At 32.3% G+C, this 27,814-nt stretch overlaps 1 protein-coding gene and 1 long non-coding RNA gene across 2 annotated transcripts; both read left to right on the plus strand.

Annotated features, from left to right (window-relative positions):
- LOC142240588 (integrin alpha-PS3-like) lies at positions 1-27,814 on the plus strand. Its single transcript, XM_075312280.1, has 9 exons — positions 1-363; positions 18,006-18,783; positions 18,847-19,053; positions 19,117-19,798; positions 19,857-19,983; positions 20,049-20,417; positions 20,483-20,552; positions 24,827-25,157; positions 26,583-27,814. Exons 1-9 carry the CDS (start codon positions 194-196, stop codon positions 27,206-27,208), a joined length of 3,360 nt encoding a protein of 1,119 aa, XP_075168395.1. The 5' UTR covers positions 1-193; the 3' UTR covers positions 27,209-27,814.
- LOC142238624 (uncharacterized) lies at positions 13,746-14,219 on the plus strand. The gene is made up of 2 exons (XR_012722776.1): positions 13,746-13,847; positions 13,912-14,219. It is a non-coding gene; the product is annotated as an uncharacterized LOC142238624 (long non-coding RNA).

Below are 27,814 nucleotides of genomic sequence, written 5' to 3' on the forward strand. Positions count from 1 at the left end.
GTTAGTTTTAAGCGAACCACCGTAAGAATAGAACGTTCAGTGCGATCTACACGCCTCACAAGTGGGGTGGTACGAAATACTTTAGCAAACAACAACAAACGAAACTGTTACCGGGTGTCGTAAATATCGCGAGTGTTTTGTGTTAGAATAGAAAAAAAACAAAGAAAGGAAATTGGCAAATTTATTTTCAAAAATGTCATTAATTGGCACCTTCATTGTGTTGTGGTGTTACAGTGTCAGTGTTGAGTGTTTCAATCTATCACCGAAACCAAATGTGATCATTAAAGATCCTGGATTTGTCACCGATATGAAAAAATATGAATCTTCGTATTTTGGATTTGCCTTAAATTTGAGGCCCATGGGGTGAGTAGGTGGCATTTCCCATGCGAGATTATCCCCATAAAAGATATTGCCGAAGAAGGAATATGAATCATAGTACTTGAATTATTGAAAAATAATTTGTCATCGATATCGGGTTGGATTGTTTTTCTTTCATTATATATTTTTTAAGAAATAATAACTCAATATTGTTATACAAACAGAATGAAGTCATACCGAGGAAGGTTGAAATACGGACAGGCATGCATATCTTGATTTCTTTATCTTTGCATGAGTCTATGATAATGTGAGGACTTGTATGTGTGTGTGTGCGTATATGTTTCGTGATAATGCTGGCGCGCAAATACCAACAACATGTCAACATTTATTCAGCAAATACAAAAGCATTTACTGTATAAAAAATATCGTTCTTTTCAAAACTTTGCCAATTGTATTAGCCACTAATTTTGACTTAGGAGATATATGTACTCAATTTGTATTTTGTCTAAAGAACACAATCAGCACCTGTATTGATCCCTCCACCCCTTCCTTCCGATACGATGTTTAATTATTCTTGGCTGAATTGACATAATGAGCTGTCTACCAAGGTGTGACAGATGTGGTATAACCCAAATCATTTGTTTTCATTGAATCCAACATTTGAGAAATACCTTAATATATTAATAAACGATAATTGGATATTGTCCATTCCCCGCACTGAAAAAAATATTGTCGTGAGGTCAAAGATTTCACGTCTTTAAAATGCAAATGCGAATTTTGCTTAGCATAGAAGACGCATTTCTCTAATATAAAGATTTTTTCCTTGACCACACTGAAAAAACAGTGAACCCACCAGGAAAGATAACTTTCGATTAATTTTAGAAAATTTTGAACTTTTTTAGAAAATTTTAACTAAACGGTATTACAAGCGCTGGCATCACTCCGATATGGCAAAAATAAGTAAATATTTTTCTACAAACTCAAGAAAATTTATTAGACACTAGCGTAACCCGGCCCGCTTCGCTGCGCCTTCCGAAGCATATTTGGAGGAATATTTTGCGTTAACTTAATCAACTATATCCTTTGTGCTGAAAACAAATTCGAAAAGATTTGAATTCTTTTAAACAAATCGGACTACTTGATTTTTCGTTTATAGGTACAAATAAGGCGGGAGAGGGTGTACCTTCTTCTATATTTCTTGTGAATTTTAAGTGTGGTTTGTCAAGGAAAGGTATCCTTCTCCTCAATATATCTGAAAATTAAGCACTATATTATAATAATATAATAATATAATAAATCGGAAAAAGCAAAAATAGTAAAAAATTTTACCACATTAACATTTGCTAAAATTTTGGAAAATGATGCACCCTCTACGTTGGCTGCCAATTTCATGTAAATTTAAGTTCTTTATTAAACAGAAGTCTGGCAGAAGCCTGTGCAAAAATCATAAAATTATGTACCGAGTTCCCATTTACGGACAACCCTCTACTTTAAATTTAAGAAAAAACAAACGGACAAAAGGGAACCCTCCCCCAACCTTCACACCACTCCGACCTGATATCAGACTATCACGTACCCTATATTAATTTCGCAACTACTCAATGGGCCCTATAAATTCTATCGAAGTAAATCGACAAAGTTTATTTCAATTTTCCCCTTCCCCAACCAGATATCGAAAAATCATATACTAATTTAAAAATCATGTATAAATTTAATCACCTCCTCCCACGTTCCCTGTAAATTTCAAGTAGATCGGCGATGTTTAAATTTTGCTCTATTGTTTTAAAGGGACGTCACTTTCCCCGATACAATATTGACAAACACCGTAGTGAATATCACCCCTAACCTTCCCTGAAAATTCTTGAAACTTTCCTTCAAGTGTGGGGCAAGGAAGGTTACCTCTTCGTTAATAACATTCCCCCACTGCCTTTGTAAATTTCAAGAAAACTTAAGAATTTTTGTTTTTCTTCCAGTTTTAGAGGAGGACCTCCTCCCCGACCAAATGTCGAAAAGTGATGTAGCGTATCTTTTGTAAACGTCCCAGAAAATGTCAAGCAAATTATAAGCCTAAAGGGTCGACCTCTCTTCCATTCAAATATCACAAAATCAGGTATCAACTATTACGGTTGACGGAGGTTACGATCTCTCCCCAGTCCTCTGTAAATTTCAAGTAACTCGGTAAAGTTTAAAATTTCAAGCAAATCGCATAATTTTGTTCCAAGTTTCAAAAAGTAGGGCAAGGGGGAGGTCCCCCTCCCCATCCACATATGAAATCATCGGGTACCCCATATTAATTCCATAACCTCACATGTTCTCTGTAAATCTCAGATAATTTAGAGAATTTTAGTTTTTTCACTGTACTTTAAAAAAAGTCGAACAAAGGAGAGGCCCCCCTCCGCCACCAAATATCGAAATAAAAAGTAGCGGATCTTTGTCTAGATGCCAACCCCAATCTTCAACGAAAATTTCAACCAAATCGGTCAACTTTGGTCCAATTTTCAAAAAGTCCGACAAAGGGGAGGTCCCCCTCCCCGACCAGGTATCAAAAAATGAGGTACCCTATTTTCACCACATGAACGCCCCCTACGATCTCTGAAAGTTTCAAGTAAATCGGTTGATCCGTTTCGGAGCCAACTCGGTACATACAAACAAACAAACAAACAAATAAACAAACATAGATTGAATTTTATATATATAGATAACTAAATTTTTTCAGTAGTTAAAGAAAATTTTGTAGTTTTAAGAGAAATCTTGGAGTTCAAAATTGCAAGAATGTCTTTAGTGACGTACGAAGTTCATGATGGACACATTTTTGGTAAAATTTACAAATTTAAAGAAATAATGAACTATTTTGTAAGAAATACGAAATTAGGAAATCTTTATGATTTATTTGTGTATAACATTTTCCTGTTTTTTAGTTCATTTAACTAACATACGCAAAAAATTATTTGAATAAAATAAACTTTTTCCAAACATAATGATTCTATGAACTAATATAAAGTTAATATGGCTTTAGTGAAATAGAGAGTTCACTTTTTTTTGAGTGCAAAAGTCGGTAAACTTTTCAATGAAGTCGTATTGTCCTTATAATTAAGTGATTTGAATTAAAAATGGGTATCATAACATGAAAGAAAAAATGTTTGGTCTAAGGTCAACTTGACTTTAATAATTCAGAAAAATTCTTTAAATTTAATGAAATTGCCTTTAAATTTGCTGGCTTTTTGCATCTTGACCACAAAGCAAAAAATCGTTCAAATATAGGACATGTTTTTAAACACTTTATTTTAAAGACGTTTTTTACTTGAAACATAGCATAATTTCTACTGGAAATCGAGTCTTAATTTAAAAAATAAAGTTGTCGTTAACTCGTTTTTAAAGCACTTTGATAGCATATGATGAAAAGAAGCTTAAAAAGCGAAAAATTAAAATTTGCTTCCTAGAAGCAAGTACACAAAACCCAAATTTAAAAGAGAATTGTGTCTTAAAAGTATCCTTACTTGTATTCTCCGCTTCTTTGGCTCGGAATCAATACCAAAATTTTTAAAGTAAAGACAAAATCTTTGAAAATCGGGCATGCTTTTTTTCAGTACGGACAAATTTAAGCCAATCTACTCCTGAATTTTCAGCAAAATTTTTAAATTTTAATAAATCCATATGACCAAATTCAAACTCGACCACAGTGTTGAGAGACATCTTCTATTTTTGAACATATTTTAGTTTTGTTGTCAATATACAAAAAGTCAACAAATTTAATGACAAAATTCAATTATTTTGAATTCTTCAGAATTTTTAAAGTTGAGCTTAATAAATAAAATTTTCTTTCATGTAAAGAAACCCTTTTAAAGTTGAATAACTTAACTATAAAACCAAAACCACTTCATTAAGAAGTTGTCGAATTTTGATAAGAAAGAATCGCATTTGTTTTTAAGGACAATCTTTGCCCCCACGGCGATAAAACAGAATGATGCTCTTAAAACTCCATACCATTGTCTTCTATATTCAGCATGCCCGGTTTCAAAGATTTTGTTTTTACACTTTGTCTTCCGAGCCAAAAAGCGGAGAATAGATGTAAGGAAACAAATTTTAATTTATTAGTTTTTAAATTTTTTTCTTCATGTACTATCAAAGTCCTTTAAAAACGTGTTAGCGACAACTTAAATTTCCAATGGCGGTTGTAGGAGCAACACAACTCTAACATTTACACTTTGATTAAAACTAATTTGTGTTTTTATTAGATTAGACTTTTCTTCACTTTGCTTAAAAATAATTTTTCAAATTGAGGTACCTTTGGCATTTTATTCTGAGATATAGAAAATGAAAAATGTGAATTGTCATTCGAAAAACATTTACTTGAAAAAGCCTTTGTGAAATAAAATATTAAATACTCTCCTTTTTTATACCTAAGTTTTCAAGTAAAACATGTCTTTAAAATAAAGTGTTGAGAAACATCTTTTTTGGAAGCTCTTTTTTTGCTGGGTAATTATGAAGCGATATGTACGATTTATGTATGGTAGTTAGAGCCTATATTCGGATATGGTACATCAAATGTCAACCGACTCGAACGAAATTTTTATTGGATGTACATATATGTATAGAATATGAAAACTAATTTTTAAGATACGCAATAGAAACTAAATAAAAGTGCGTGAACTTGCTAATATCATGGACATCTCAAATGATCGAATCCATTTAATTTTGCATGAAGAACTATAAATGAAAAAGCTTTCTGCAAGATGGATGCCGCATTTGTTAACAGTCGATCAAAAACGCATAAGAATGAACATTTCTCAAGCCTGTTTGGATCGTTTTAAGCGAAATAAAATTGATTTTAAGCGTCGTTTGTTGATGAGACATGGATCCACCAATATACTCCAGAGACGAAAGAACAATCCAAACAATGGACTGAAGCTGGAGGAAGTGACCCAAAGAAGGCAAAAGCAATTCAATCGGTTGGTAAGGGTATGGCAACGGTTTTTTGGGACTTCAAAGGTATTTTATTGATTGACTATCTGCAAAGGGATAAAACAATAAATTCAGAGTACTATTGCAAGCTTTTGGATCAATTAAATGTACAAATTCGAGAAAAACGTCTTGGCTTACAACACAAAAAAATAATTTTTCATCAAGACAACGCACCAGCGCACAAGAGTGTTTTAACAATTGCTAAAATCAATGAATTAAAGTACGAGTTGCTTGACCACCCACCTTATTCTCCTGATTTAGCTCCCAGTGACTTTTACTTGTTCCCAAATCTAAAAAAATTCCGTGCTGGCAAGCGTTTTACCTCAAATGAAGATGCAATTACAGTTGCAAACCACTATTTTGAAGACCTTGAGGAAAACTATTTTAATCAAGGGATAGAATTGCTAGAAAAGCGTTGGACTAAGTGTATTGAAGTTTCAGGCGATTATATTGAAAAATAAAAATATTTTTGAAAAACTAACTATTCTCTTTCATTGATAGGCTAAGAAGTTTCCGAACCGTCCTCGTATATCCGACATTTTTGCTTTTGAACAACCTTTGTTGCACTATATATCAGCCACCCTGCAGACAAAAAATGCAAATAAAAAATAGTGAAGTCAGATGTGGAAGTCTTTAATATCACTGTCTAAAATTTCTATACATGCAAAGAAAAAAAAAAAACGTTTGGAAAACGTGTACCGAAAACGTTTTTCTTTTGTTAGAGTTTTTTGAATTTATTCAAAAATTTTAAATTTTTGTCACTAAAAAAATTCGTTTGCTACGCAATTTTTATTTTATCAATCAAAAAAATATTTCTGAACCAACAACACAGTCAATTTCGTTTACATCAAGCACTGTTCTTTTCTGACTTTAAGTCTTTAATAAGGCACATTTTACAGTTTCATAGAAAAATTTAATATAGTAGTATGAAAGTTGAACACCTTTTCAGAATCTTCCGAACATATCTGGAATATATGTAAAAAAAAAAAAACACAACAAAAAAACTTTTTGGTGTTCGGTCGAAGCAGCGATCGGACCCAGGATACTTGGTATGCAAGGCGGACCTACCAACCACTGCACCACTGTGCCCAACTAAATGTATGTTTCTGTTAAATAAAGTTTGTTTAATCGGCGTGGGCGCCGAAAGCTGTGCTATATAAATACAACTTATATGGATAATTTTCTATTGATGACAATAACAGCTATTTACATAGCCCAGTGGATAGTATGTTGACTTACAAATAGCATGGTCCGCGGTATGATTCTCCGTCCTGGCGAATGTAAAATTTAAAAAAAATTATAAAATCAAATAATTTCTTCTACATTGTTTGTATTACAGAAAAAGGTGCTAAGAACTAAGGAACTGTGTTTGTCTAAAATATCGTTTGGGAGGAAAGAATTATTTTCTTTGCGTGTACAAGTTAACCATGTAGTAATACTACCCACACAGTATACAATATTCATAGTTAAATCATTATTTCCAAATGATGGTAATCGAATAATTATGACCCTTAACCAAATTTTTGATCAACGCCAGCACAACAGTGTTAAATTAATTGGCCATCAAAGTTTCTATGGAATTCATAGAGAGTTCACAAGTCCAAAAGAAACTGAGTACTTAGGATAAATAGGTGATATTTCTTATAATTCAACGAATTAAAATTAGTCATTTGACCATTCACTGATAAACAATTGCTCCTATGATTAAGGCAATTGAATTGAAGACTTTAGTTCTTGGCACATTCAATAAGCACACCCAATAAACTGATAAGCGTCAGCTGTAACTTTTATGTTCAGGGACGAGTTCTTTTCGTATATCGGCAACTAAAACTCAATTCATTGTGTTTGGCAGAAAACTAAAATAAAATCCTTATGTTATATTAAACGCTATTCATGCCACAGTTGTTAAAGTGCCTACATTGGTATTTAACATAGTTGTAGAATTTTGCCCTTATTTGTAAATTAGGTAGATTCAAATTAGTTATAACCGTTTCAGAAAATATGTTTTTTATGCATTCTGGGTCAATGTGTTATACCGCAATGCTTTTGACGATTATAGTTACAATCTCAGATTTTTATTAGGTTTTATATCGGATGAATATCAACACCTACACGCAAAAAAAAATAATTCTTTCCTCCCAAACGAAATTTTAAACAAACAAATGTCGTTTCCCATTTGCTTATTGCTGCAAGGAAGGTTTGTTTTGGAAGAATAGAATATATATTTTGTGATAAACGTTGATTCTATTACACACTGAAAAAAAAGCATGCCCGGTTCCAAAGATTTTGTCTTTACTTTAAAAAATTTGGTATTGATTGCGAGCCAAAGAAGCGGAGAATACAAGTAAAGATACTTTTAAGACACAATTCTCTTTTAAATTTGGGTTTTATGTACTTGCTTCTAGGAAGCAAATTTTAATTTTTCGCTTTCTCATCTTTTTTTCTTCATATGCTATCAAAGTCCTTTAAAAACGAGTTAACGACAACTTTATTTTCTAAATTAGGACTCGACTTCCAGTAGAAATTATGCTATGTTTCAAGTAAAAAACTTCTTTAAAATAAGGTTTTGAAAAACATGTCCTATATTTGAACGATTTTTTGCTTTGTAGTCAAGATACATAAAGACAACTAATGTAAAGACAATTTCATTAAATTTAAAGAATATTTCTGAATTATTAAAGTCAAGTTGACCTTAGCCCAAACATTTTTTCTTTCATGTTATGATACCCATTTTTAATTCAAATCACTTAATTATAAGGACAATACGACTTCATTGAAAAGTTTTTCGACTTTTGGACAAGAAAAAAAAATTTATATTAGAGAAATGCGTCTTCTATGCTAAGCAAAATTTGCATTCGAATTTTAAAGACACGAAATCTTTGACCTCGCGACAATATTTTTTTTCAGTGCAGTATACAAACACAATTTCATAAAGACTAACTCCAAAAAATTGTCTTCTCTGGCTAATGCATCTTTCCTCTTACATGTATTCCAAAAATGTTCGGAACATTCCGAAAATATGTTCGACATTTTTGCTATGAAACTTCAAAATGTGCATTAATGTAAAATTATATTATGACATCGAAAAACTTTTTTAAGAACTGCAAAACTTCTTAAATGGATATATTAATAAAGTTATGAATGAATATTCGATAAATGTGATCTGTATCCTAATTTTAATTCTATTGATCTTACATTAGAGCATGGAATCAATTTTTACCAAGAAATTTCTTTCAAATCAATACCTTACACATTTGAGGTGTGCACGTGAGTAATATTTTACTCATGCTCACGCAACTAACGCATGATATCTTTTTGTAGGACTCACGCTCACGCACACTCACGAAAAGAAAATTTTTACTCATGCATGAAAATCTTTTAAATCTTTCGTAAGCGGATTATTTTCGTGTGCGTATTTTCCGAAATTCGTCAGTCACTCATACTCACGAAGATATTTTTTTGTCACTCACGCTCACGCACGACATTTGGTTGGTTAATCACGCTTACGTACGCTCACGCCGTTGCCATCAGCGTGTCTCACGCGTGAGTCACAACAATTTCGTGTCACGTGCACACCTCCACCTTACATAAAAGAAAATTGCGTTGAACGTGGAACTTGGCTTTAATAAATCTGAAATAATTCATTATTAGTAATGAAGACGTCTTCTTCGCTTTATAGTCATAATATAACTATGACCATAAAGCGATAAAGCATTTAAAAATATGGGACGCGTTTCCAGGTATAAGACTGATTTTACTTGAATGGCAAAATTTATTTTAATTTTAAGCTGCGGTTAAAAAAGCTCCTTCAAGCGTCTTATGTTAAATATTTTCTTAGTGTAATTATTCGCTTCTTTCGCTCAAAATCAATACCAAAATAGCTCCAATAAACATCAAATCCAAATTGTTTACCTTTCCTTAAGGATGTTGGTACCAATTCTGAGCCAAAGATACGGTTTCTTCAAAATGAAGGCATATTTTGGAGCAATATCTGGCTTTAAATATATGATCGGTAAAACTAAAATTGGGATACAGATCTCATTTATCCACCCAGAAAAAAGTGACCCCATAGAATATATACCGATCGACTCAGAATCACCTCCTAAGTCGATCTAGGTGTCCGTCCGTCCGTCTGTCCATGTTGTTGTTCACATGATTCCAGTCGCAATTTTTAAAAATTTTGATAATATTTGGAAGAAATAGGATCAAATTTAGATACAGCTCCCATATATATGTATCACCCGATTTCGACCAATGGGGTCACGTTGCGCTTTTTTACAAACGGATCGTCGCCAAAATCGACCCTTCAAGTCTGCAAAATTTTACCCAAATCGGTTCAGATTTAGATATAACTCCCATATATACTCGTATGTATAGCCCGATTTTCCCAAATTTGACCATAGAACCCTTATTTATTAACTGATCTTACTCAAAGTTCGGTAGATCCAGTCCTCAATAGTACCAACTGTATGTGCAAAATTTCATTGAAATTGGTTCTGCACTCAAAAAAAGTGAACTCTCTATTTCACTAAAGCCAATTTAACTTTATTTTAGTTCATGGAATTATTATGTTTGGAGAAAGTTTCCTTTACTCTAATAATTTTTTGTGTACGTTAGTTAAATTAACTAAAACCGAGGAAAAAAATATACTCAAATGAAGCATAAAGATTAACTAAATTCGTGTCATCCACAAAATAGTTCAGAATTTCTTTAAATTTTAAATTTTACCAAATATGCCTCCATCATGAACTTCGTATGTCACTAAAGACATTCTTGCAATTTTGAACTCCAAGTTTTTCCTTCAAACTACAAAATTTTCTTTAACAAGCGAAAAAACTTAGTTATGTCTAATAAATTTTCTTGAATTTGTCGAAAAATATTAACTTATTTTTATGACATCGGCGTGATACCAACGTTTGTAATACTGTTTAGTTAAAATTTTCTACAAATATTCAAAATTTTCTAAAATTAACCGAAAGTTTCCTTCCTGGTCGGTTCACTGTTTTTTAGTGTGATGCAGGATTTTGAAAAATTTGCCCCTAATAATCTTATGTTTGACCATAGAGGCCTCATTTCTTAACTGATTCTTAACAAGGTCACCTTCTGTGGTTTCAATTAAACCTGGAAAATATCATCTAAATAGGTTCAGATTTAGATATAGCTCCCATATATATACGTCGCTCGATTTTCCCAAATTTGGTCATAATACTCTTATTTATTAACCAATGCTATTCAAGTTTTTATGTATTATTTAATAATGGACTCAATATTAGTTACGAGGGCGGTTCGGAAACTTCTTAGCCTCTCAATGAAAGAGAACAGTTAGTTTTTCAAAAATATTTTTATTTTTCAATATAATCTCCTGATACTTCAATACACTTAGTCCAACGCTTTTCTAGGAATTCTATCCCTTGATTAAAATAGTTTTCCTCAAGGTTTTCAAAATAACGGTTTCCAACTGTAATTACATCTTCATTTGAGGTAAAACGCCAGCAAGGAATTTATTTAGATTTGGGAACAAGAACAAGGTGGTTGAATATGTTGAATATCTTTTCAGAATCTTCCGAACATATCTGGAATATATGTAAAAAAAAACAAAATAAAACAAAAATTAACTTGTTGGTGTTCGGTCGAAGCAGAGATCGAACCCACGACACTTAGGTTAAGTTAAGTATAGTGGCAGCCCGATATTTCAGGCTCACTTAGACTATTCAGTCCATTGTGATACCACAGTAGTGAACTTCTCTCTTAGCACTGAGTACTGCCCGATTCTATGTTAAGCTCAATGGCAAGGGACCTCCATTTTATATCTGAGTCCGAACGGCATTCCACATTGCAGTGAAACCACTTAGAGAAGCTTTGAAACCCTCAGAAATGTCACCAGTATTACTGAGGTGGGATAATCCACCGCTGAAAAACTTTTTGGTGTTCGGTGGAAGTAGGAATCGAACCCACGACCTTGTGTATGCAAGGCGGGCATGCTAACCATTGCACCACGGTAGAATCAACTAAATTAGAAGATAGTTGAACTTCGTATAGCGCCAAAGACATTTTTATTTCTTTTAACGATGTGCTTTTTGTAGAAATTAGGAATATTGCATTCTATATATTAGTTAACATTTTCCTATATTTATGTACCACTTTACTACAGAATAAAAAAATTAACTGAATTGTATGGAATGGTTTCATTGACTTTTTTTTCATTCATGTGGACAAATCTTACATATTTGTAGTAACATTTTTACTTCGAAATTAGAAATGCTTCTTAGATTTTAAATACAGCTTTATTTATTTAAATAGGCGCATATTTTCTTCAAAAAAGTTGTGTTATATTAATAATATATTAAATATATTTAGTACGAATCAAATATTAGTTTATTATAAATACACTTGAAATCTTAGTTTATTAATACACTATTTTCAATTTCCATGCAACTGTAAAAAGTAATTTTTGGAATTTCCAGTCTTACTAAGTTGCTGTTATTCTCCTAGTGTTTTCTTCCTATACCAACACGCACATTGTATATTCGTGTATTATTGGTTTTCACAAATTTCAAAAAAAAAAAAGTTGATTAACATTTTTCCTTTAGTTTGGAAGGCTCTGTTGAATTATTATTCTCCGTTGCTATATACATGTCAGTCTCAAAATCGAAGCAAAATATGTTTTTTTTTTTATTAAAAAAAAAAAAAAAAACTTGAACAAAAACTGAAAGATACTAAAAATAAGTTTTAGTCCATTACTATGTATTCTGCTAATTTAAAGATAAAAAATGTCAAAGATTCATGTCCTAAATTTCATTTTTAAAAATTAAGGTTGAAAAAATGTCTTGTAAATTTAAGGACCATTTTAACTTCCACATAGTTCAACAAATTTACTGTAATATAGTTCATTTTTCGTAACCATAACGAAAATTAACTTAGCTAAAGGGAAACTTATAAAAGGTCAGTAAATGTTTTTTAGTTCACTAACTAGGAAATGGGAAGGATTTTTCCTTAAATAAATTTCCAACACAGTAGTTAATGCATCGTTGATTCTATTATAAAATACATGGGCAATATAAAAATCTTACTACGAAATGTGGACAATTTACTAAGAAAAAATTTTGTATGGAAAAAAATTTTTGTAGTAAAAATTAACTTAACGACATTACCGATTCGTATGATGGCTACCTACAGATTATTTCCCTTTTTATTATAAGTTGGAGTTTTTTTCCTCACATTGAAAATTGTAGATAAAGTAGAATAAAAAGTAGTTAATATAATCCTTGACGGGTGTATATCATTTTTTATAGATTCCTCATAAATTTGGTATATATTTTACCTTAACTTATAGATATAATTCCAACTAATTAATAAACGTGCTACTGGAAAATGTAGTGAGAAGAGAGTAATGAAATCATTGCATCATGTGAGGGAGTTTTTAGAGACATTTTGTATATAACATATCTCGTATGATTGTTTGTGTTTGTTATTGCGTCATTTATGATGTTGTTGGTTGTTTTGATTCTAGAGACAATGGAATGTTCCTTGGTATCTTTTGTGGTGAGAGTTGTTTTCTTGCAATAGCGTGACCAGAAGGGGATCGTGTGTGTGTGGAGTTGTTTTTCTTTACGGCAGGTGTGTATCCTTTATGACTATTTGTGTCTTTGAGTTTTATTGCTTCATTCAGTTCTGTTGATGCATTTATGAAGTGCACACGTGGATTTAATTTTGCAAAATTGTACGTGCGGTATTGGTGTTTATTAATGAAAATACATTTATTTAGAAACTGAGAAGTGAATGATGTGGTGTTAGAGAAATCAAAAACGCTTTTTATTGATTAAAAAAAAAAAACAAATAACAATAACAAATTAAATAGTTTAAAATTAGTGCGGATTTTTAATTGATTTACATAAAAATATACAACATGAGTGGTAATAGGATAATCTATATTTATTCTACATCCGGATCACAGGTTGGAGATGCAACCATTTCTTTGAATCAATATTTTTGATGTTACAGCAATTCCTACAGGTGAGTACTAAGTTCGAGTTTAGCCGCTAAAATTAAAAATAAATCACTAAGAAAAGTATAAAATTATACGTCTTGGATACAAATTTAAATATAACTTGATGGAGAATAGCCCAAACCAATTTTTTTATAAAGATTATTTTTTTATAATGGATTGTTAAAGAAAACTTATCATGAAAATTCCAATTTAACCGCTAAACTCGAACTTAATATCCACCTTAAATACTAAATGCTGTACTGACAAGTGGAAATTATGTCTAATTTTATAATATCTTTTATTTCAAATATATTCTGAGAATAATTGCAATAACGTCCCATTAGTCCATGGATATGATTCCAATAATGCACCTACTGGATGGATTTTTCAATGTGATAAGTTTTTCTATAAACGGTATTTTGTCCGTTTTTAATAAAACCAAAATTTTAATTTATTAAAAATAATTATCTTTACTTGCAGGTATACAGGCCTTGTAATGGTATTTTTTTGGAATATTCTTACTGTTTAATGCTAACTAAGCTGATATCCTTATTGGCTCTAGGAAATAATCTTGAAAACCGTAAGTTAAAAATCAAAATATACGATAGAATTTGATAATATTTTGTATAACTTTGCAATTTCAGATGCTTATAAGACAAATCCGCCCAACAAAAGTTAGCCAAAATCGATGAAATTGGACAACAATTCAATGAATATAGCAACTTATGCCACATATATCTTTGATATGGATGGAAAACATGGAAATTTAAATTAGTTAGTTTAGTCCTAATAACATAGAATATTACTCTTTTGAAGAAGCAATTACTAACTCCCGACAAGTAACTGCATCCAACGTATGAATAAAAATATTTATTGTATATCATAAGCCATAGTTTTGTGTAATATAATAATAATTTTTTGAAATAAAATACTGGTGGTTATAGAAAATTGACTTGTTTTGTACGAAAAATTTCTTAGTTGTATACAGGGTTGTTGTACCTTTGATTCCTCAATTTCTCTACTTTTTTGAAAATTATACTGACAAACAGTTTATTTGATACCAATTTCTTAATACAGGTTTCCCAAAAAAATTTTCATTTTTCCGGATAGCAGGAATATTTTGAATGAGTTTATGTATATTCTTCCCACAGCATAGTAATAATGAACTAAAATACGATGCAAAACATGAACTAATTTATAAGAAAATCATGAACTTATCTAGATGAAAAAAATCTTTGGCGCCAAATCATGGCCATTCTTACTATGGGTTAGTTCATTTTTAATAAAAAATAGTAAACTTTTTTTTTGGTGTAGTATACCTTAATGATTCAGTTATATTTGGGTTAATTGAAAAATATGCCTCAAACAACTCAAGGATCGATTTCAATGAAATGCTCACGGAGTCTCCTTTTAGTCAAATATTAAAATTTGTGAATTATCTAAAAACGCCGATTTAATTCTAAAATGTGGAGAAATTGTTCAGCAATACTTAGGTGGGTAACAGTATACAGCCACTATACCAAACCTAACAAGATATCAATGAAATTGATGCTTAAATAGGTATAGCTACCTGACTGTGTTCGCAAATCTAGCATTAATTAACTTAATAATTAAGTCGGCTTACTGACTGAGACTTTAAGGATGTCATCATGATTGACATAAAACACTCAGCGATTAATACGAAAGTGAATCGTAAGATTAACCTGCTTTGGAGGTGGAGGCTTTGTTACATCCATACCATAAAATTTGACTAACAATCAAAGACATAAAAATACAGCCAAATGTCAGTACTTGTCTTAATGGAGGCAATAAAAGCGACACTCTCTCCATACTATAAATAAATAATTTTGCATTTTCAATATTCAATGTACAAATGCAATTATTCATAGAATTTGTTCTTATTATTAACTACAAAAGCACAATGTAAAATTCCCTGCGCGAGGGTACAACACAAATGTTGAGTTGTTCTTTCAGAAGCTACTCCCATTACGTATGAATGAACGTGACTGACCATCAATAAAGACAGCACAAGTTATAGTATTTCACTATAATTAACCCTATTTGGGTAAACACCTTAAATGACAAATTAAACATTGATATTTAATCCACACCCAAATATACACTGAAACATTCTCAATGCAATTTACAATAGAAGATACTGAGTGATATCGATTTCATGATAACTGACAATGAATATCTTTTTCAAGGTGACGACAACAAAAGTGTATGGAGTATTTACATACATTTTTGTCTTCTTCTACCCAAAAAAAAAAGCAGTGAAATATGTAATCTTATCAATATTCATAATCATAATCTTATAAATACTAGGGAACAGTGGTTCAAGCAGTTGAAAATTGTTCATAACTTTAAATACAAAATATGTCGTATTTCGAAAAAGAATGTTTCGGTGTAAAAATTATATGTTTAGAACTCAAATTTTTAGCACATTATTTTTAAGTGCAGGCAAATATATGTAAATGAGCTTGCATCATAAAATGCAAAATTAAGTCAATTGTGTATTCGAAGCCTTAAAACGATATGCTTATGGTGAAACATAATATGTGTGCATAGTACAAACAATTAAATATTTGTTAGCACAAATTCAGGAAATATATATGCTTGAAGCGATGTTTTAAGGGTGTAGTTGTTACATTGAGAGAATTCACACACAAAAGTGAACCCTTCAGGGCTCTGAACCTAATTTAAATCTATTTTAATTCATAGACATTATTACATTTTAGTTAAAAATTCTCAAATATATGAAAGTTTGCTGTACTTTAATAATTTTTTTGTACTTTAGTTAAATGAACCAAAAAATAGGGGAAAAATTATGCACAAATATGTTAAACAACACAGTTTACAACATTCGTATTTCCCAGAAAATAAAGAACTGTTCACCGAACTTTCCTCAAAATAACTCCATTATTACGCGTGTTCTGTGGCATGTTGCACCTCATGTCATGCAAGTCAAGCTATTGCATTTTTGGAAAACAAAAAATTGGATACCATCTCACGGTAGCAGTCACCAATCATAGTTACGTTGCGATTCGCATCATCTTTGAAGGACCATAAGCCATAAACTTCACCAAACTTTGACTTTTTTGCATGCATTGGTAGCTTTTGCAATGCTCCTGTCTGGTCTTCACTCCAAAATCGAATATTCCGTTTGTTGACGTATCGATTGAGCCAAAAATGAGCTTTGTCCTTAAAAACAAATTTTCGATAAAAAAAGTGAAGCACGCATTTCATTAATAAAATGCAATAATTTGCAAAAGTTGCACAGTGGATCCAAATCGTTTTTTTTTGTAACTTTTGAACGGATAAAGATGTCAACATAATTTTTTCTGTGTGTGAAAGCTGAAATGTTTTCCTCTAACTGCTGGCTTCTGGGTCCATAATACAGTAACATCGGATTTTGTATGGCACAGGTAGCCTAATTAACATTCTAGCTACGCATGCCGAGTTTGGTTGAAATCGGTTCAGATTTAGATATAGCCCCCATATATACATATATCTTACGCCCGATATACATACGTAAGAGCAATATTTACATATATATGTAAGAGCAATATTTAAGTATAAATGAGATCGGCTAATACATCAAAATTTGAAATATGAGTAATATTGGTAAAGAATTAAGAGTATTATGGCCAAATATGGGATGCATACACGCAAAAAAATAATTCTTTCCTCCCAAACGAAATTTTAGACAAACAAAGTTCTTTTCTCATTTGCTTTTCCCTGTAAGGAAGTGTATTTGGAAGAAAAGTATATACTTTTTGTGATAGACGTTTATTCTTTTCCAGGATGTAAAAACAATTTCATAAAGACAAACTAAAAAAAAAAAAACATTGTTTTCTTGCTAATTGCATTTTCCCTCATATCTTTCTCACATCCACGAGGTTTTTTAGTTCTTAACACCTTTTCCTGTAATACCAACAATGTAGAAGAAATTATACGATTTTATAAATTTTTAAATTTTTTTTTTACCTTTCGCCTGGACGGAGAATCGAACCGCGGACCATGCACTTTGTAAGCCAACACACTAACCACTGAGCTATGTACCTGTTATGGTCATCAATAGATAAATATCCATATAAGTTATATTTATATAGCATAGCTTGCGGCGCCCACGAACCGAATCAACAAAGTTTATTTAACAGAAACAAACATTTAGTTTGGCACCGTGGAGCAGTGGTTGCTACGTCCGACTTGCATGCCAAGGGTCGTGGGTTCGATCCCTGCTTCGACCAAAGTTTTTTTTGTTTTTGTTTTTTTTTTTTTTAACATATATTCCAGATATGTTCGGCAGATTTCGAATAAATGTTCAATATTACATTGTAGTATATTAAATTTTGAACTGTAAAATGTGTCTTATTAAAGACCTAAATTCAGAAAAGAACAGTGTTTGATATAAACGAAATGGACTGTGTTGTTGTTTCAAAAATAACTTTTTTTATTGAAAAAATAAGAATTTTGTAACAAACGAATTTTTTTGATGATAAAAGTTTAAATTTTTCGAAGCAATTCAAAAAACTCTAACAAAAGAAAAACGTTTTCGGTACACGTTTTCCAAACGTTTTTTTTCTTTGCGTGTACATATGGGAGCTATATCTAAATAGGAACTGATTCGATAAAATTTTGCAGGGTTGGTTTATCTTTTCATTATTCAAAGTAGATCGTTAACGTATCTCAGTAAGAGGGTACTTACTAAGTTGTGTTCATTCTATGTTTACAGTATTATTGTTGGAGCCCCTCGAGCCCAATCGACGCTAGAAGCCCAACGCAAAATCAATGAGACTGGCGCCATTTACCGTTGTTCTGTAAGCGGTACTGTCAAGTGTAATACGTACGTATTTGAAGATCGCGGTAATTTGGACCTGCCATCAAGTGATTACTCCTATGATTCAGAGAAACGTGACTTTCAGTGGCTGGGAGGTGCCATAGATGGAGGTCCCCAAGATTCCGATAAGCTCATAGTATGTGCACCTCGCTTCATAACTCCCCTGACAAATGAATACCTAATGCATGGTGTTTGTTATTGGATCAAAGACACTCTTGCCGAGAATCCAGTAAATGTGACAAAAATTTCACCTCTACGTGGAAAAAAAGATCAAATTATTGATGAAGATGGTGAACGCATCTACAATTACATGTTGGGTGAACAGGGCCTTAGTGTCCATGTTACTCCGGACAATGAGGAGTTTTTAATAGGTGCTCCTGGCATACACACCTGGAAGGGATCGGTGATACGTTACCGCAAAAGTCAGGAAACCGATGAACCCGGTTTAAGTCGCCGTGATACCAGCAGTCTATCCCGTATCCCTAGGCAGGCAGATGTTGAACCAGGAATTATGAGCAAATATGAGACAGATATTCCGAATCCTGGCAAATTTGGGCAAACCGATGATTCCTATTTTGGTTATTCGGTTAGTTCTGGTTACTTCGATTCGAACGATCTCCATAAACTGTCCTATTTAGCTTCGGCGCCCCAGGCTAATCATCAATCTGGAGAAGTATGAATACCTCTAAGAAAGCAAAATGGAATTTTATTCAAATTTGTCTATTCCCCTATCTAGGCTTACATATTCGATTTTACCAGAGATACAATAACGAAACTCTTCGTTTTCCGGGGTCTTCAATTTGGAGAATATTTCGGATATGCTGCTATTGCCGAGGACATAAACAACGATGGTCTAACGGATGTGATAGTATCGGCTCCACAGCATTCAATATCGGGTTCATTTGATGATGGTGCCATCTATGTATTCCTCAATCAAGGAAATGTAAGTTCCACTTCAATAATTAGCCAAGATTTCAGTTAATCACCAATCGCCATTTTCTTGTAGCTTAACTTCGATCGCAAGCTAATCGTATCTCCAGTGAAAGGAAAGGCCAGATTTGGTAGCACGCTAGCTTCTTTGGGTGACATCAACCACGATGGTTTCAATGACATTGCAGTGGGTGCTCCTTTTGCCAATGATGGTTCGGTGTTTGTGTTCATGGGTGGTGAACGTGGATTGCGAGATCATTACAGTCAACGTTTTGATTTCACTGGAAGTGCTATACACTCCTATGGATCTGCAATGTTTGGACATGGCATTTCAAAGGGTTCCGATATTGATGGCAATGGCTTCAACGATTTCGCCATTGGTGCACCCAATGCTGAAACAGTTTTCCTTTATCGCTCATACCCGGTAGTGTCCATCAAGGCAACCATTTCCTCGCAAACGCGTGAGATTAAACCAGAGCAGACCTCGTTTCCGGTAACCGTGTGTTACAGCATTGACACAACATCGACGAAAATAACATCGCAAGACTTGGTCATGCATGTCGTGCTGGATCCCCAGGTCAAGCGAGTTACAATTGCCTCAACAAATAGCAATGAAATGAAATTCACTGTTTCGGCAACGACTCGTACCCAATGTAGGGTTTTGGACTGTAATGTACGCTTCAGTGTTAGCGATATCTTCAAGCCAATCGAAATGGAACTGCATTATCAGCTCGCCCAGGGAATACCTAATTCAGAAGGTAATAGCGTGTCAGTACGATGGTAAAAAATATAAAATTTCGGTATTCTCTTTTATAGTATTCTGTGAAACCTGTGCTGCCGTCGATCCCACTGATCCCAAATCACACACTGAAAAAATAATATTTAGTACAGGATGTGCCACAGAGATTTGTGTAGCCGATTTGCAGGTCAAGAGTAATTTGGAGTAAGTAATCGGAAACAATCAGTAATGTATCTATCTCTAGTCCCGAAATATTGTGCATTTTTTAGGCAATCATTTATCCTGGGCAGCAGCCGAACTTTCAGTGTTTCCTATGATGTTGCGAATAACGGTGAAACAGCGTATTTACCACAAATCAATATCACTTCCTCCAATCACATGCCTTTTGCTAAGATTCCTTCAAATTGTAAAATGAACAATCAGGATTCCTCACTCTTGTGTGATCTAAATCATGGTCAACCCATGTCAAAGGGCTCCAAGGATACCATCGCTGTCATATACGACACCAGCTCGATTACTGGTAATAGTATGACTTTAGTTGCCAAGGTTTTCAGTACGGGTAAGGAATTGAATGCATCGGATAACGTAGCCTCCGATATAGTTGCTCTAAAGGAATTCACAGAGATCGTGGCCGTTGGGTATGTGTTACATTGTTCAGAGCTTATGGATTTTTTTCTCATAGATTTTTTGTTATGAATTTCAGAAAACCATCAACAGATCCTATTAATCTTGAGAAAATGTCCGGCTTTGCGGAAATTATTAATGTTTATGATGTAAGTTCAAGTATTATTAAAATTCTTCTAATTTAAATGTGTACATATCGGAAAATAATTCAGGGTTTGGTAGGTCTTAAACTCATATAACCTGCGCAATTGATTTGGACCACTGCACAGGAAAACAGACTCATGTAAATTTAATATCCCAGAAAAAAAGAGCTTCCAAAAAAGTAGTTCGGATCACCAACTTGTGTTCCAGAAGTAGTGTAAAGTTTTGCAATGAATTTTACATGGACTTGTCATAGGACGGAAGTATTTCGTTTTCCGAACCTTTGCATTGCTTTAGAAGTTGTGCTTGGAAGTTCATTTGAATGGAGAGATTTAAAAACCTAAAAAACTAATTTTATCACTTTTTTATGAACATTTTTATATTCTAATTATCTAATATTTAGAATTTGGAAAAATTCCTCCGAGCGAGGATTGACCTGGTTTTAATTGCCCCATAACATAAAGAAATGTAAAAAATTTAAATTTTGACTTTAAACCGCCATATAGCGTATCTTCTAAGATTGATCCAAAAGAACTTCACCAGAAGTGGAAAAATTATGGGATGCTGTTAAAAAGAAATGTTTGTGGAAGGTTCGTGGCCGACTACGAATCACAATCTATTTTTGGGTCCGGGTTCGAATCCAAATATGCGTGTATATTGAGGACGGAGTCGATAAACTTTTGAATGGAATCGTTTTGTCTTTATAATTAAGCGATTTAACTTACAAATGGGTATTTTGTTTGACAAAGGTCAATTTGGTTTTAATAATTGTAAAAAATTCTTCTAAATGAAATTGTCATTAGGTTTGTTGTTGTTGTTGTTTTTTTATCTTGACTATAAAGTAAAAAAGCGTTCAAAAATAGGAGACGTTTTCCAATACTTTATTTTAAAGTTTTCTTTTAACATAATTTCTATTGAAGTAGAGTTTGAATTTGAAAATGTAAGTTGTCATTAACACATTTTTAAAGAACTTGAAGAAAAACTAATAAACTAAATTTTTTCATAGAATCAACTACGAAAAACTCAAAATTAAGAGAGAATTGTGTCTTAAATGTATCCTTACCTCAATTCTCAGGTTTTTTGGCGGGCATGCTTTTTTCAATGTGAGCAAAGTTATATTGAGAACTACCAGTTGGTGGTCCATAGTAAAACATCCATCCATTCATATATATCCATTTCATATAGTAAAAAATATTAGAATTTACTATCAGTTAAATCTAATAAAACGTTGGGCTGATATTTTTTCAAGTAACAAGATTGATCTATATAGGAAAAAACAGATAACGAGCACTTTCACATATACTTTCTAAAGTGACTTCTATTCGCAACTTCAAGCAAATAAGATAAAAATTACATTACATTTTCAATTTGAATAAAAAGTCTTTAAAAAGAAATGAAACCTTTTCCTTTTTTTATTTTCATTCGATTTATTTTTTTTTAATATCCGATATTTTTAAAAATATTATCAAAAAATATTATTATTATTAAAATGCCTTATGCCTTTCGTTTGTCTCAAATTTTGTTTCACACAAAAAAACAAAAATAATACATTTATGTTATTTTATGAAAAGTGTGCACAAAAATTTTCCAAACACGGAATTCACAAATTGTATGAAAACAAATAAAATCATAGATTAAAAATACTGGTTTTCATTGGCTACGAATTTATACATAATGTTGATGAAATTTTTAATATTATAAATGAAATATACATATTTTTCGACATTGAAAAATATGTACCTTTACATAACATATACTAAAAACGACATGCATTAAGCGTAGCCTTTCATTTGGATTTTTTCCAAAATTCTTAATGCCTGCATAAATGTATGATCCCATTTATAAAAAGTCCAGCAAGTAAAGAATATAATTTTATAATTTTTTATATTACTTAAAAACAGCTCCAACGCTAACAGTTAATATTGTTTTTTCGTCAACCTTATCCAGCAATAAAATATCTTCGAATCACGACAGAGACTCAAGCTATACTGAAGAGCAGTGTTGCCAGGTTGGGTTGGGTTTCCCCTTCCCATCCAAATTTAGCGGTTTTTATCACGTTTAGGGGGATTTTTATTGGATACAATGATTATAACGACCTTCCAATTTATTGATACCATTTTGGTAGTACTCCTTCGGTTTTGCCTCAAAATAGGCCTCAGTTTCGGCGATCACCTCTTCATTGCAGCCAAGTTTTTTCCCTGCGAGCATCCTTTTGAGGTCTGAGAACAAGAAAAAGTCGCTGGGGGCCAGATCTGGAGAATACAGTGAGTGGGGAAGTAATTTGAAGCCCAATTCATGAATTTTTGCCATCGTTCTCAATGACTTGTGGCACGGTTGGCTTGGTGGAAAAACACTTTTTTCTTCTTCATATGGGGCCGTTTTGCCGCAATTTCGACCTTCAAGCGCTCCAATAACGCCATATAATAGTCACTGTTGATGGTTTTTCCCTTCTCAAGATAATCGATAAAAATTATTCCATGCGCATCCCAAAAACACAGTCCATTACTTTGCCAGCGGATTTTTGAGTCTTTCCACGCTTCGAAAATTGTTCACCGGTCACTGTCCACTCAGCCGACTGTCGATTGGACTCAGGAGTGTAGTGATGGAGCCATGTTTCATCCATTGTCTCATCCATTGGAAAAACTCGGGTGTATTACGAGTTAACAGCTGCAAACTCCGCTCAGAATCATCAACACGTTGTTGTTTTTGGTCAAATGTGAGCTCGCGCGGCACCCATTTTGCACAGAGCTTCCGCATATCCAAGTTCCTTTGATATCTTTAAGGCCTCTGCTATCTCGATCAACTTCATTTTACGGTCATTCAAAATCATTTTGTGGATTGTTTTTGATGTTTTCGTCGGAAACCACCTCTTTCGGGCGTCCACTGCGTTCACAGTCCTCCGTGCTCATTTCACCACGCTTGAATTTTTCATACCAATCAATTATTGTTGATTTCCCTGGGGCACAGTCCGGAAACTCATTATCAAGCCAAGTATTTGCTTCCACCGTATTTTTCCCCTTCAGAAAACAGTATTTTTTGTCAAAACATGAAATTCCTTTTTGTCCATTTTTTCACAATAACAAAAGTTGCTTCACAAAAGACGCTCTATCTCACAAACTAATTGACTAACAGACGTAAAATTTGACACGAATCATTTGAAGGGTGGTACACTATAAAAATAATATGCATTTAATACTATCGACGCCATCTATGTGTCAGACCGGGGACCAACCTGTTATCTTTGTTATATTTTTCAAACGCTTCTGTCGAAAGGGCATTTTTAATATTATATATATATATATATATATATATATATATATATATATATATATATATATATATATATATATATATATATATATATATATATATATATATATATATATATATATATATATATATATATATATATATATATATATATATATATATATATATATATATATATATATATATATATATATATATATATATATATATATATATATATATATATATATATATATATATATATATATATATATATATATATATATATATATATATATATATATATACTTTAATTTTTGTTTCCTTGTTTATTTTTATTATTTATACATTATAAACCTTTTTTAATTAATTTGATTTAAAAGATTTATACGAAATTTTGAAGAAACAGTAAAGGGCAAATTTTATTTTTTCTTTACTTCAAAAGAAAACTTTGTCTGTCAAAAATTTCGTTTCTCTATCTAAATTTAATTTCTAAAGTGAACCACTACAGGATTTTTCCACGAAATTTGGGACCTCTTTTTGTACTGTTTACCTTCTTAATTTTTTTGGGAGTTTTTGAAAAAATCTAGACCATTTTTGGGGTTTTCTTCTTAAGATTTGGGAGGGAATCAAAAATCGCCTGCCAACACTGTTGAAGAGTAACTTTATATTGTGGCTCTCTCACGCTAAGGGAAAACCAGTATTTTCGGATATGTTATATAAAGTTTCATTGACTTTATTTTAACCAGTATTTTAGAATATGTTATATAAAGTTTCATTAACTTTATGAAAATGTCCATGCACATTATTAAAATTATCATAATTTAATAACATGTATTTTCGAAAGAATATATTACGTAAACGTACATCTATTTTATGGAAGAGTCCATATGTTTTTAAAAATGTACACATTTATGTACAAATTCATATTTTATTTTTTGTGTGTTCGATGCATGAAATTGTTTTTGCTTTACAATGTATATCGTCATTGTATATAATTATCAAAAATATTTTATCTACTATATTTACATAGGTGAAAAGTATTGGGCCCAGCAATATTGGATCAATGCGTATTATCTTCGATATACCAGTTGCCTATACAATACCTGGAAGCACGAAAAATGTTCAAATCGTTGACATGAACAATATTACCATGCAGGCTGTTCATGACTCTCAAATCAAGGATGTCCAATTCTATCAGAACTCAACACAAATTCTCATGAATGCTGTTACGAAAACCTCTAGTTTTTCAACTCAGTTCACAACAAAAACTGCAAAAGATGCTGGCAACAATGGCATGAAATACGATGCCATTAATATGGGCCATGTGAATGAATTCCATGTCAAGGAGGAGTCTTTTGGAGGTACGTTTACTTTTTTTGTAATGTAACCTACATTATTGAACAATTTGTTTTGGTTTCATTTGTATTTCTCCAATTGATAGTTTGTAATTGAACCACTTCCTTCGTTGTATCTATAAAATTACAATTCCAAATCCAAAAAGGGAAACATAATCATTATGTTCACACCGAAAAGGCAAACTGGGTATTATAAGATAGTGCATATATTGCAACACTCAGAAGGAGACGAGATAGACACATGGTATATTTGGTAATATTGCTCAGGGCCGGCCCCAGATTCGATCTAGCCATGGGGGAAATACGGCTAGAATTCCAACGTTTTACGACCGAGATTCAACGAGATTTTGTACATCGTACATACATTGCAAATAATATTTACGTGTATTAAAAACTACGCAACCTAAATTGTAAGGTGCGGAATTTACACTAAATTAAGGGCAAATTTTTTTAAAATAATCAAATTTTCATTTTGTTTGTTATTGTTAGTTTCTCTTCAATCAATATTGTTGTTTTTGATCTCAGCTTAAAACCATGCATTGACTAAACTACAAGTGTAGTAACCAACAGAGGAAAAGTATGCTTGTCAAATTGGGCAAAGCCCTATAGACTGCAAGATGGTTGGATGTACAGCTGTTTCGGAATTACCACATTCCTCATCAGCATCCTCTACTTGCAGCAAAACTATCAACCAATTATCAGAATAAATTCGTGTAATTCACTCAACCCAAAGTGAACTACACTTGAACCTTCCGACAAAAGGTTTGATAGTCGGCTACTGCCTAAACAATTTTGGTTAAGCTACACTTGTATGTTAGTTTAGTCAATGCATGGTTTTAAGCTGAGATCAAAAATAACCATAATCAAATTTTAATTAAAAGAAAGTTTATAATCATTATTTAAAAAATTGTTTTATTAAATGTAATACGCTAAATTTGGAAATTTGTGTTCCCCCGTTGAAGTCGTATGTCTTTAAACTAACACCAATTTTCCTTAAAGTAAAGAAGTACATTTTTGTGTTAAAGAAATGGCACTTAAATTAACTAAAATAAATCTTTTGATTTAAGATAAAAACGCTTCAAATATAGGCTAAAATTTATTTTGAGTATTCTGCATCTTAGGTTTGAAGTTTTTTTTTTTTTTTTGAATTAAGAAAATCTTTTTTTACTTTGAAGGATCCGTTATAATTTTGATTTTGAAACTGAGATCTTTTTTTTCAATGCACTGAAATTTTGAAAATGAACAGGCACGCTTTTCAAATATGTTTTGGAAATTTTTAACTTGACTAAAATTTTTAATTTGAATTTTATATGTTACCTCTTCTTAAATCCTATCTCTAGATAAGAATTTGTGAATATATACATATGTATTAAAAGTAATTGGGAAGAACTTGAATATAATAATAAAAAATACTTCCTCCTTCCATTTCAGATTCCATAATGTCGAGTATGACATCATATAGCCGCAGACGCCGCGATGCATCTGCCTTCACGGCAAATAAAGAGAATTACGCTCGAATTGCCAATTCCAAATCATACGAATTGCTTGGGGAAGATTTGAAAGGTACGCTTCCGGTTAATCGTACAATTGTCTTCAACTGTAATGATCCTGAGACAACATTGTGTGTTCGCGCCGTCATTTCCTTGTACGATTTCAAACCCAATAAACCAGTGACGGTAACAATGAAATTTCATGTGGATTTGAAGGAAGTGAATCAGATTCTCATCGAACCTTGGGAATTCTTTGTTATTGTTGTGGGCCTGGATGTAGAGAAGAGTGGAGATCCCTTGGGTACTACTTTGTCCGTTGCCAAAAAGATTGAATACAATATCATCTCAAAGCATCAACTGTATGGTACTCCTATATGGGTTATAATTCTAGCAGTGCTAGGAGGTTTACTAGCCTTGGCATTGATAACCTATGGCATGTACAAGGCCGGATTTTTCAAACGTGCCACCAAGGAGGAAATGGACAAATTGATGCACCAAGCTCAATTGAACAGTGATGGCATTACTGAAGCATCGAATTTAAATACCGAAGCCGCGCAAGGTTCATAAATTTGTCAATGAGCATCCCTATGACACTGCTGTGATTCCTTTTAACGCCATTGTTGTCAAAGGCAATAAAAATATTTGTTTTTTGTTTTATAATTTATTGTTAATTTGATATATTTAAGCTCTTCTATTTCTTTTTTAATTTTGTATACATCACTGCTAGAGAATATGTATTTGAAATTATCGAGTATTTAAAAAGAAACAACACCTAATATCTTTCGTATTCCACATAGGCAAAATTAAGTCTTAAGTAAATATTAAGAATTTTATACTGAAAATTAATAGAACTTCATTGATTGATTATATAAAGAGAGTTACTACTACCGAGTATGAAGTAAATTTTAATGCCATACATTAGTGAAATATTAAACAAGAGACAAAATACCTTTTGGTATTGTACTTAATATTTGTAAGCGCTGGTCCCAAGTAATACGAGTAAAGTGATTTTAAATTAAAACAAAAATTGATCTTAAGAGTGAGCAGCTAAATTTGTTAATGCAAGATATGCTGGTACGCATTATAATATTTAAAGTATTTTAAATTTTGTAAAAATTATATACAAAATATCATAAAGTATTTGACATAAAAAAAAACTTTAAAAACACGTAA

The sequence above is a fragment of the Haematobia irritans genome, chromosome 5, assembly GCF_050003625.1.
Source record: "Haematobia irritans isolate KBUSLIRL chromosome 5, ASM5000362v1, whole genome shotgun sequence".
Taxonomy (NCBI): Eukaryota; Metazoa; Arthropoda; class Insecta; order Diptera; family Muscidae; genus Haematobia; species Haematobia irritans.

What these genes read in the sequence shown, in the direction of transcription:
- LOC142240588 (XM_075312280.1), top strand. Translation starts at nt 194, where the DNA reads ATGTCATTAATTGGCACCTTCATTGTGTTGTGGTGTTACAGTGTCAGT. An exon ending in TATTCCTCAATCAAGGAAAT is followed by an intron (nt 19,054 to 19,116) that starts GTAAGTTCCACT and finishes ATTTTCTTGTAG; the next exon opens with CTTAACTTCGATCGCAAGCT. An exon ending in GGGAATACCTAATTCAGAAG is followed by an intron (nt 19,799 to 19,856) that starts GTAATAGCGTGT and finishes TCTCTTTTATAG; the next exon opens with TATTCTGTGAAACCTGTGCT.